Genomic DNA, 12432 nt, shown 5'->3' with positions numbered 1-12432 from the left:
TTGTTATTACTGTACAATAAGTTCAAGTTGTGCTGCTCCTTGTATCTTAGTTGTTATTACTTGTACAATAGAATAAGTTGTGCTGCCTAAGATACAAGGATTGTTATTACTTGTACAATAGAATAAGTTGTGCTGCCTAAGATACAAGGATGGTTATTACTTGTACAATAAAACTTTAGTATTAAACACAGGATGTTTAAAAGTTTCTCTGCCAAATCAGCTTAATTTTCTCTACCATCTGCTGATGTTTCTTCGTTGGGAACAGTTTTTAATAAAGATATTTAGTTCAAACCCCCGCTTGACTTATAAGTGCGTTTACTAATTTGTACTTTATACTGACCTTGTTTTCTTTTATCTACTGAATACTGTATTTACTATTCGTCCTTGTTTTATTGTATTTTTAACGAGTTCTGTCGTTGCTATCGGCCTTGTTTTGTGTTTTATTAAGTTATGTCTACTATCGTCCATGTTTTGTGTTGAATTGGCCTGCCTGTTGTCCATGTTTTTGTTTCTGTTCTGTGCACTATCGCCCCTTTTTTTGTTATTGTTGTGTTCAGTATTTATTGCTGTCCTTGTTTGTTATTCTTTTGAATCATGTATATAAGACCGCTTTCTTTTGTTACTCTTGTTGTTGATTGATGTATATACTGTCTTTCTGGGCCTGGCCTAGCGGTTATGGTGCCGGAAGGCCTAAGGTTCGAGCTTACGATATGTTGATGAACACGCTCCACACTTTCACCTGTGCGGATGGTATCTTGTGGCAAGTCACGCTGGATCGGAAAGTATCACAACTACATTTTGACATTGGCGTTCGTAGATGATGTTATGCCACGTGACAATTAATTGCTTTTGGGAAGGGTGTGGAACCAACACAAAATATTCATACAATGAGGTCGAATAATTTGCAAGACGATGATTTCCCTTTTATTTAATAACATTGAAAAACATAGACATGTGGATGATCAACGTGGAGGACCAGGACCATCCGAAAAGAGACCTACAATAAAGTCGTACGCCACTTGTGGTAAGTAAAGTACGGCTTCATATAACAGGTAAAAATCGACGAACACAAAGTTCAGTGATAAAAGCCGTCCACATAACCCAGGCAACAGTATCTAACATAATCAAGAAAGATGTAAGTTTAGAAACGAGGCCGACATGCGTATACCGGCGAGGGGGGGGGGGATATTTTGGAAATGTAATCTAAACCAATTAACTAGTATTCACTACTGTTACATGTCAGTGTACATAATTAACAGATCATATGACAATGTATTGTTATTCAAAATTCACACGAATGTAGTTTTTCTGGATTTTTTTTTAATTACAGGTAATATTATTAACCAGTGGAAACCTTTATTTCCGACCTACTTGTGATTACGTTTAGCTCTAATTGTTTTTTTATCTGTATTTGTCATGGATTTTTTTACATCAATTGGGGACACGGCCAGCCCTTCAACAGGATATGGGTCCGTCAAGAAATCTAATCATACGTCATACCTCAAGCAGCTGGAGAATGAAACAGGTATTAATACTATTTCATTCTAAGACACCGGTTGAGCTGTCGCAACTATGAATTTCTGTGCGATCAGACTGTTAAAACTGGCGTTGGATTATAGAAAGTAAACATGGGAATTGGTGTGCTTTGGACATTACAGCTTTACGGTGAAGCCTTTTACAATGGAAATTACTCTGCAGGGCTATTGTCAAGATTTACAGTTCTCAGATAGATCGTACAGAACCTCTGTATTACTGTATGTAAAGCCTAAACACATTACAACACACACAAACAGGGCATGCCGACAGGATTTAATGTATTTTTTATCTAGCGACCGATCGGTAATTCTTCATACAACGTTGTGGGGTTTAACGCTTTTACTGGAATAATTTCTATTCGAGTTCTGGATCTCACTAATTACCATAACTTTTAAGTAGAATGTGAAAAAGTTAATATGTCGACCACGCTATATCTGTTATATCTAGTGCCGGTGAGGCCTTTAGCATAATACTAGGGCTCATCAGGGTGTCTGGGATACGACAAACACAATGGCCGAGATGCTGTTTATATCACCCTTTACTTAAACAATAATTGTTCAAGCGTGTACTACATTAAATTGGTGAACTATAAATTTTATCTAAGTTATTACACATCAGAATTAGGCTTATCATTCTTATTGACATCCAATTATTTATTTTGACACCAGTTTGTTTATAATTAATATTATTTACGTATTTTACTTTAACTAACCTTACTTATAATGTAAAATACATATATCAAAAGATCCAAATATGAAGATATAGGCTTACGTTTGAACTGTTGTTAATCTATTCGTCATACCCTACGTAACCCTGACTTTTGATTTGTTTATTCTATTTAAGCTTATGTTCTGTATCAGTGTAAGTTTCGTAATTTTAGTTGTTGTTTTTAATATTTTTATCCAATCTACACGTTTATACACTATGTTTACCAGAATGCGGGATATCTCCCCAGCTTGGTCGAGTTTAAAATAGAATCTAGACTGGCTTGTTTTGTCACCGACACATGTTATTTCTGGATAGCACTGCTAGTTTTCTAGCTAAGTACATGTACATTTGTACAGCTGGATTTTATTCATCATTTTTTCCAAGTTAGTATTAGAGGTTTTATAAATTGATGCCACATCATTGTGATCAATACGAGACAGCAACGTCAGCCTAGCATGCCAGGAGAGACGATATAGTTGACGTCACAGATACTGCGTAAGAGAAATCTAGCTATCTCGGAGTTCGTTCGATAATCAAGTTTACAGACATTTTGGTAAATGCTTTTTTGGGTAGCTGGTAGATTGCATAAGACGTATTTGATTCTGATTCGAGTAAGGTCGTAATAAGTTACAATACCAAAAAAAAAGATTCCAAAGGGGATGGCGGTAGGTACTTTAATCATGTGTCCAAGGTTTACCAGCAAGCCAACTGCTGCAGATCTGCACCTCGCTGTAGCGCAGAGAAACACGGCTGGGGTGGAAAGTATTGTGGCATCCGGTGTTAACATAAATTCTTCCATCCGAGGAACTACCCCACTAGGCCTAGCCATCTACCGGCGTTACGATGATGTGGTCGAGATACTTGTTCAGGCTGGAGCTGACGTCAACCAGCGAAGTCAAGATCACTTGGAGAGAATCGAGCCGCCTTTGTGCAGTGCATGTCGCCTTGGTAATTTGGCTGTGGTGAAAATTTTACTTCAAACTCCTTCCATAGATGTAAACAAGCGTGACTTTTTTAACAAAACGCCTCTTTGGACAGCTGTTAAAGAAAAACGACCCGACTTAGTGAAGTTGTTGTTAGCCAACAAAGCTGACGTGAATGCGGGAGAAATTTGGAGTGAATGTCCTCTACATTTGGCAACAAAATACAGGGGACGTCGGGAAATTGCAGACATGCTTATACGAAGCGGGTGTAGAGTAAACGTTGCGGACTCCGACGATAGGACTCCTTTATTTTGGACAATTCAACACTCGGATCGGAGAATTTTCACATTATTAATTTATGGGGGTGCAAAAATAAAAAATCCAGATTGGTTGTCTCAGTCCAGCTTACCGCTGTCGTGGAAAAACGACAGAACATTTTGTGAATGGGTAGAAAAACTTCGAGTAACTCCACCAAGGTTAAGCTGGCTAAGTCGAAACTGTATCAGACGCTGGTTAGCTTTAAGATGGAAACAGTTGGACAATTCTACTATAGATCTACTACCTCTACCAAAAAGACTGAAAGATTTCGTTAGGCTTCTAGATGTTAAAGAGACTTGACGTTTTTAAGGATTCGATTTAATTTATCACCACAGAAAAGAAAGAAAAAGTAGTTGTATTCAAAAATAAAAATACATTTAAAGTTCTTTTTTGCGTTGCCCTTGGTTTTCACAGTGAAGATATCTATACAGGCTCATCTGAATTCGTAACAATATTGTGTGGAACTTTTTGAACTCGTGTCAAGATAATTTTTGATATAAATTTTAAAATGAAAGACGGTGAGTACTTCATTCTAATAAAACTGTATTTGAGGTTTTCAGGCCGTTGTTTTTATGTGATAGCACACGTTTACATTCCCAATACCATCTTGTTTTATAAAACAGTTAAATGTGACGAACGTATATTCCTTTGTGAGCCAATCAAAATTAAGGTCATTCATGACGTATTCATAGAATAATTATTTGTAAACATCAGATTAACAACTTCTAAGATATAGAAAAGCCAGTGCGTTTTGGTAATACTATGTTCCAACAATGGCTTTTTGTCATGTTGCTTAGCAACAAAAGTATAATTTAATATTATTGTTAGTCTATCTACTGAAAGTATAAAATATGTATAGACAACAAAACTGGAAAAAAATATTTCTTGATTTAGTCTCCGTTAATTAAACATGTCTTTTTTTTTATTAACAACGTTGTTGATATAACAGCAAATAGCTTAATTCAGAAACGATTTAAGTTTAAAATTGAATCGATATTTTTACTTTCATGCTATATTTTATGCACTTCGCTCCAGTCTAGGCTCGTTATACTAACACTCACTACACTTATAATGTCTCACGGACCCCTCCTCCCCAACACACGGCCCTCTTTCCACCCCCCCCCCCGTCATTAAAATCGTAATGAGCAGACAGTAATCGAACTATTCTATCTGGATAAATGAATTTTGGCTTTTATGACTCCTCCTATTTCAAGGGTGAAGTGACACATCTGACTTTTATATAGGTAAGATATAATGTACAACCTCTAAACTTATTTCAATGTCAACAACCTTAAAACAGTTTATATCTTAACTTCCAAGTTGAATTTTATACAATTTTCAAACAACAGAAAACTAGGTACTTTAACTGCTGTATTTATTCGAATTAACTTTTATTGATAACTTAGAGAATTGGGCAATATTTCTGTACGTTTTCAAGCTACGTCTTTCTATTTATAAGGTGTACATAAATAATTTAATCTGAAATTAAGTTCACAAGAGAACGAATGGCAGTTTATACGTGGTTGTATATTCCATACTTACAACATCTAATGAAATATATTTCTGTAGTAATAAAAGATAGATTAAATAGCAGTAATCGGTATAAATGCAATTGAAGTAACGTTTTATAAAATCATATTGTTAATTCTCTGGCGAAATGAAGCTGGAACTTCGCACATGCTAAACGGGAGTTGTAAAAAGTAACCAACTAGTCATTACTACCAAGGAACTTCTTTAATAGCTAAAACTACTTTTTTTTCCAACGATAAAAAAGTTATGTCGTAAATTACGAAAAACCACGTACTATTTCTATATTACCGTTATACTTGTGGAATGGAAATTACCCCCCCCCCCCGAAAAATACTATGATGTGGATTTATATATATTTCGTTTCAAATTAGTGTTTAGTGGTGAACTTATTTTGAATCAATAATGACCAACATTACTGAGAAGTTTTTAACACGTTATAGTTGATGTTTTTACCAAAACAGAAAACACCAGATGTGATTTAGATGTTTTAAAAGTCTGTGTAATGACAACACGTAAAAGAAAGAACCAATTTCCAACTCGAAAAATATTAGTTAGCAAAAAAAAAACTACCATTAAATAGTAATTAATTTTTTTTACTTTTTGAAAATAAGCAACATATTAATTGGATAGGAAATACTCTAAAATACTATTTTTTACGTCTTGAAAGAAAACAGCATATTAAATTTCTGAATTACATGCAATATGATTTGCACTTGATAATTTTTTCCTTAATATTCCTTCAATGCAAACATGTTTTGAGCATTTCCTGACATATCTTAAAGTCACTTTTATTTACATCTGTGTTTTTTTTTAATTTTGTGCAAATCTACACGAGGGCTATCTGCACTAGCCAACCCTAATTTAGCAGTGTAAGGCAGCTAGTCATCACCACCCACCGCCAACTCTTATCAACGAATAGTGGGATTGACCGTCACATTATAACGCCCCCACGGCTGAAAGGGCGAGCATGTTTGGTGTGACGGGGACTCGAACCCGCAACCCTGAGATTGAGAGTCGAGAGCCCTAACCACCTGGCCACGTCGGGCCTTATTTGGATCTGTTCTGAGCATATTTTGTATTCTTCTTATCCCGAACTTTAAAACTGATTTAATCTAGCAAACATCTGATTACATAAAAAAACCTTTATTTCCCAGTACATAAATGGAATACCACGAGGTTTGACGCTACATTATCGTTGAAACATATCCCAACTTTAGTAGGCCGGTTGTTCTTGCCTGGCAGCACCCACAGCCTTCTGTGATGCCATCAGGTAGTCTGTAAACTCCTGATATGGTGACTTAGTCAAGACGTTATCCTTCCACAAGTCAGGTGTTAGATAACTGTACGTCTGCTGGATGGCTAGGTATGTAGCTTTGGCTGAAGAAACGAATGTGGTTCTTGTATTATGCTGGACTTTTGTTAAAATTAAGTATTTCAAGATAAAATAATTTTCAAAATTATCTACAAATATACAACATACAAGAAAATTACATTCTTGGTAGTTACAAAAAAAAAAACACTTGAATCTACAGAATATTTATTTTACAAACTCGAACTTTCCGTATGTCGGGATAAACAGAATTTTTGGATAACAATATTCAAGAAATGAAAATAAAAACTGTTTTGTGCTATGTGTATGATTACAAACTCCATGTAGCAAGAATAAATTTTAAAATCCCTATCTGTTACTGTAAAAACGAAATCACCATCAAACTTAAACATAAGTAATGACTACTAATATCCATGTACTATAAAAACGAAATTCTACTCGTTTTGAGTATTTCTTCAAGTTTTAAACAAGATATTTACCAAAGTTTCCAAGGGTGGCAGTGGACCCACGAGCTGATGTGTAGCAATCTTCAATGCCTGCCATGGTCAGTAGTTTTTTGGGTACAGGGGCAGATACAATTCCAGTACCCCGAGGAGCAGGGATTAGACGTACCAGAACACTTCCACACTTTCCTGTTACCTATCAAGTTCATGTGAGAAATAACATTCCATCGATTGTAAGAAAGGTTTTGTAAAATCTATTGTTAAGATCACTTCACATGCGAGACAAGCATTACAACAACAGATAGCATAATGTAAAATTTGGAAAGAGCTTTTATTATAGGAAAATCGAAACAATCCACCCTGTTAAAAACTATAGGTAGGCCTACAGAACCACATATAGCAGACATGTGGTCCAGAAAATAATGTACAGGCCTTTAAAAAATATTTAAATGCTGATCTATAATCTTGATAACACAGTATATGCATTACTTTTTTAGGGCTATCAGTTGAATGAAATATAAGGGTGTTGTCTGTTTTTTTGGTTTTGTAATACAAAAGATCTACACAAACATACATTGTAGTTAAGCAAAACAGGTGTGACTTTTTCAATTCTAGAATATAGCATTTCAGTTATAGATATATTTAAAAACCTACATATTCTAGATATTTAGTTCCAACTTTTGGAGGATAAATGAAATATATTACAGCAACAGACTTTGTTTATAAACTTTAAAAAGTCTGTAAACTATATTCTTACATACACAACGTTTACATGCGAGATACAAACAAGCATCAAAAACTGGTACACAAACGCAGTTTAAATGCCAAACTTTCACGAGTCAGCCAACAGAGATACATACTTACCTTACATGGTACAGTATGGGGTTTACCAATTTTGTTCCCCCAATAACCTCGGCGAACAGGAATGACAGAGAGCTTCGCCAAAATGATGGCTCCCCGAATTGCTGTGGCCACCTCTTTTGAACACTTTACACCAAGCCCAACATGGCCATTATAGTCACCAATGGCCACAAAAGCCTACAAATTATAGAAAATTTTTAATCTTAGTCTAGTTTGTTGGTAAAATGTTTAATAACTACTCTTTAACAGCAAGTAACATTATCACTAGCCTATCATACTTAGCCAGATGTAATTCTTAATAGTTTATCTGTAGCAAATATACAGAAATGACCAAAAACTTCAACTGAACTAAAAAGGACAAATACAATCATGATCTGTGAAATACATAATCTAAATTCACACAAAACCAAGTAAACACTTTTATAAATCCAACCTTAACAGAATTTCAGTGATAAACTAAAGTTTCTTCGAAGCCACAAATTAAATAACATATTTTAGGTTTTCTCTCTACGAAGTACCTTGAATCTTGTACGTTGTCCTGCTCGGGTCTGCTTCTGAACTGGCATTATCTTCAAGACCTCATCTTTCAGGGCAGAGCCCAAGAAGAAATCAATTATTTCACACTCCTAATAGAGAAATAAAAGTGATTTTAACATAAACTGTAATAGTTTCTCATCTTCATCTTTACAAGTTAATAACATCCATCAAATTATTGTACGGACAATCAGTAAAAGTGTAGAGAAAAAGTTGGAAGCATTTGAAATGTGGAAATATCAAAAATTTGGAAGAATATTATGGACACCATACAGCAAAGGAAAACAGCACACTTTGGATATATAAAAAGGCACAAGAAGATAAAGAAATGTATGCCAGAAGGAAAACTAGATGGAAAAAAGAGTAAAAGGATAAAAAATGGAATGGGAGGTTAATTTCAAACAATGGATCTCAGAATGCACAAGAAAGGCTCAAAACAGACTGTGTTGGTGGTCCACTGTAGTCAACCTCTGTAACAAAGATGGCTCAAAATTAATGAATGGAAACCACCTTCAAAGTTTTTAAACCAAAGCATTAGCGAACCAGATCCGTGAAGACTTCTAGAACATTTATTTTTCATTTTTACATAGCTAAGAGACCACTTTAAACTATTATCAAAGTTAAAAATTTATTTAGAAAAGTAACAAAGAGAAGACATTTACAAACAGAAATAGATGTGCAGAATTTGCAGAAGTTTGTTGTTAGCTCTTCAATGGTGTTTTAAACAGCTGTTAGCGTCATTGCCAAGAAAAGCCAATAACCTTTAAGTTGATTAAGACCTTACTTTGCTAGATGATATTAGCCTAGTGTAACTCCCATGCTACATATTTTGCTATTCTTTAAAGAAACAAAACAAAAAAAACACCTTATATCCAAATTAACTGCTTATCAACATTCATCACTATAAATCTTTAATTCTAACTCAACATGATGGGTTAGATGACAAACACCTTAGGTTTATATTTAATAACTTTATAAAAACAAACTCAGTTTGAGAATTAACAATTTCTTAATATAAGATCAACTTAAGTTCTAAACTCAATTTTCTTCCAAACATTTACCTGTACTCCTGATTTTTTCTTTAAATCGTTTTAGTGATAAAACAAACTTTAGAAACATTAGAAATTTCATTTATTTATCAATAAAAAAAAACTTGCATTCTCTAGATACACATCATACCATTTAAAAACATTATATCACGATAAACATTATATCACGCTTACTTTAATGGGCAAAGAAAACAAGTATATTTCCTCAAGTGACTTTATTTTGCCATCTTTAACTAATCTTCCCAGCTTGGTGACGGGTATCCATTCCTTGTCTCCTTCCTTCCCACGTCCGCGTCCCCTCCCCCGACCACGGCCACGTGCTCGCCCCCGACCCCTACCACGACCACCAGCTCCAAAACCACCACGAAATCCTCCCCTACCAGCGGCTGGAGCACTGTCCGCCATTCTAAACAGGAAATATCAAGTTTGAACTATAAATATAACATTAATATATTAAAAAAATTTATTTTCTTCTATTTTTGAATAGAAAATAGTGAGAAAATTTATCTCAAGTTACAATCTCTTACAACATTCAAAATGTTAATAACAAAAGTGCAAAAGAATAATACTTTTTTTTTTAATAAGTCCTTTATTTCATAGTGCAATGTTCATTAAATGAAATCAGTCAGAAATTTTAAACGAAGCCTATATATATGTGTATGCTTCAGTTTCCAGAACTACAAATAATATCAAACACGTCAACAACAAGTCCCAAAACTGCAGCAAAAGTCAATAAATCTGACAATCTTACTGAAGTATTTCAAAATCCATTTTCCTAAAATTATTTTTAAATATTTAATATACTAAATTCCCCTATATTCAGCAACAATCTCAAGTAAAATCACATTGTCTGACTAGCATTTTAAAATCCAGACACAACTAAATCTTCAGCTAATTGGGATTAAGAATGAAATAGTCACTGTAATAGGTTACAACTTTCAGGGTCTTGAGTTTAATGAACTCGTACAGCTAAAGCATTTTCTGCATAACTTATACGTGACTGGATAGTCAGTCTAAAACTCTAGAATCAGTATAGTCAACCATAGGTCAGTGTCTCTGGATTTATAACTTTTGACTTTCTTTCTTGCTGCCTTAGAAGTAGTACATGTTGGCCAGTCTTATTAATGGCCTGTCAATGTCAAGTCTTGTAATGACTAACGGCACAAAGTGTGCGTTATTTTATAAGAAATAAGGGTTAAATTGTTGATGATGGAATTCCATTAATCATGTGTAACATCCTCTTAAATTAACAAATAATGGTTATGGTAAAGAAGAAGACCCAAACTATATATATTTATTTTTAATTGTAAGGTTTAAATGTCAATTTTTGACTTATATGAATAAAGTAACTATAAAAGATAAAATAAATGACACTACATGTTTAAAACTAAGTAATTTATTCATACGGATTATACACATTACGGATAGCATGCATTATATTTTTTTATTTGAAATTCTGCTATTATAAACTGAAAAATTCAAAATACATCTCTGCTATTCAATTAAAATTTTGAATATTTTTCTTCCCATATTTTGTACTGCCTATCTAAGTTACCTACACAGATAAAAAATTAACTGGAGAGTTGGAGCCTTCACCATAACCAAAATAAATACTATTTTTTTAGGCTGCTTTTACTTTAGCCTAAGAAAGCGTTGCATAATCTTACAATCTGCCACATAAATATAATATTTTTTTCTTAAAAATCACTCAGTTATGAATAATTTATTGATTATCAATTTTAATTTTATAATGCATAATTTGAAACAATTGGCCATCTTTTTGTTTTGTCGCATAAAAGTTAAAACTCGGGGTTCTAATGTGGGAATAATCATACTTAGTTACTTAGCCTATGTTAATTGTTAAGAAATCTTTTAATCAGGCTTATTTATCGAATCTTATTTTTAATTTTAGCAAGTCACTAGGTTTAGTAGTTACTAATGTTAGGCCTACCGCTAAAAGTAAAACACGTGAACCTTGAATTTGAATAAAATATAAAACTACACTTAAGAGTACTTAAGCCACTGACTCTTCAATAACAACTATATGCACGCTGTAAGGTTTATAACAAAATATAACTATACGACTTTTCTCCTATAATCATTTACTTAAGTTCACCAAAATAACTCACACGAATGCTCCTATTCTAATGCTGTACTTAAAAATGAGGCCCTACGATTCGAAATCTCGTGCAACGTGCTCCTCACAATAGAATGGAATACAAGTATTTTAGATAATACGCGTGCGCGAAATTCATGCCTAGACCTATTTATGTTCTTTCACCCCCTACTTTTCATCACATTTTCTCTTCTGCAAATTTAAATTTTCACGTCATTAAAAAGCTTAAATAGTTTATTCTTAGTTAATAATGGCTGGAGACGGCTTGAATGGATAATGAAGAAAAACTTTAATATAAGTTTGACATAACAGCAAATGTACAACGTTTCGACAAGGTTTTGTCATCATCAGGTCATTATTAGTCTCAAAGTGGGTTCCTCGTCACCGAATTTTTATTCTTAGTTACTTATTATATATTTTGACCAAGACAAAATAACAAAAAATTCTATTACTATTCATAAAATAAAATTTCACAAATGCGTTAGATCAAATCATATTAATGATAGTTTTTGTGATAACTACAGGTCTCTCGATGGGTCAGCGGTAAGTTCACAGACTTACAACACTAAAATCCAAGGTTCGATTGTCGTAACCTCGGTGTAGTATTGCTTTAAAATAAGGACTACAAAATTTAAACACAAATATTATCATTGGACACCGATGGAACAGCAAAATTCGGCGAAAAGAAATTTAGTATCAGTTAATATGATTAATATTTCAGTTTTTTTATGTTCTCACAATATTCGTTTTCTTTATCTTCTTTGATTGGTTAATCTTTTTAAGGTATTGTAAATCTTTTTTTACACTTACAACATCCTGCTTCACACACATTTTGAGTTGTTTCGTCTATCCAAGAACAAAATGTTTCGTTATGTTACGTCTCCGTTTGTTAATTAATTTTCCGTAACTTCGTTCCGACGAAACTTAAGCGACACAAGTCCTTTCTTAATAAAACTGATTTATTCTTTCCGAATATAACTTTACCGATACACTCAACTTCAACAATCGCGTTAAAACAAACGCTAATCAACGAACGTCAACAATACTTCCGACTGCAGTTCAATTACTCATTATCTACACACAC

General features: G+C 33.8%; 2 protein-coding genes across 2 annotated transcripts; one reads left to right on the top strand and one right to left on the bottom strand.

The window, feature by feature from the left end:
- The first annotated feature begins 2903 nt into the window (after positions 1 to 2903).
- Positions 2904 to 3785, top strand: LOC106477644 (ankyrin-1-like). The gene has a single exon (XM_013938187.1). The coding sequence runs from the start codon at positions 2904 to 2906 to the stop codon at positions 3783 to 3785; it is 882 nt and encodes a 293-aa protein (XP_013793641.1).
- Positions 3786 to 6142: 2357 nt separating this feature from the next.
- Positions 6143 to 11480, bottom strand: LOC106477645 (40S ribosomal protein S2-like). The gene is made up of 6 exons (XM_013938188.2): positions 11362 to 11480; positions 9407 to 9638; positions 8168 to 8275; positions 7653 to 7826; positions 6825 to 6984; positions 6143 to 6392 (listed from the first exon to the last, which is right to left on the bottom strand). Exons 2-6 carry the CDS (start codon positions 9635 to 9637, stop codon positions 6229 to 6231), a joined length of 837 nt encoding a protein of 278 aa, XP_013793642.1. The 5' UTR covers position 9638; positions 11362 to 11480; the 3' UTR covers positions 6143 to 6228.
- Positions 11481 to 12432: the final 952 nt, after the last annotated feature.

Source organism: Limulus polyphemus, unplaced genomic scaffold (assembly GCF_000517525.1).
Source record: "Limulus polyphemus unplaced genomic scaffold, Limulus_polyphemus-2.1.2 Scaffold76796, whole genome shotgun sequence".
In the NCBI taxonomy this organism is placed as follows: Eukaryota; Metazoa; Arthropoda; class Merostomata; order Xiphosura; family Limulidae; genus Limulus; species Limulus polyphemus.
The sequence above is the reverse complement of the archived record's forward strand: the minus strand, read 5'-3'. Positions and strand labels throughout refer to the sequence as shown.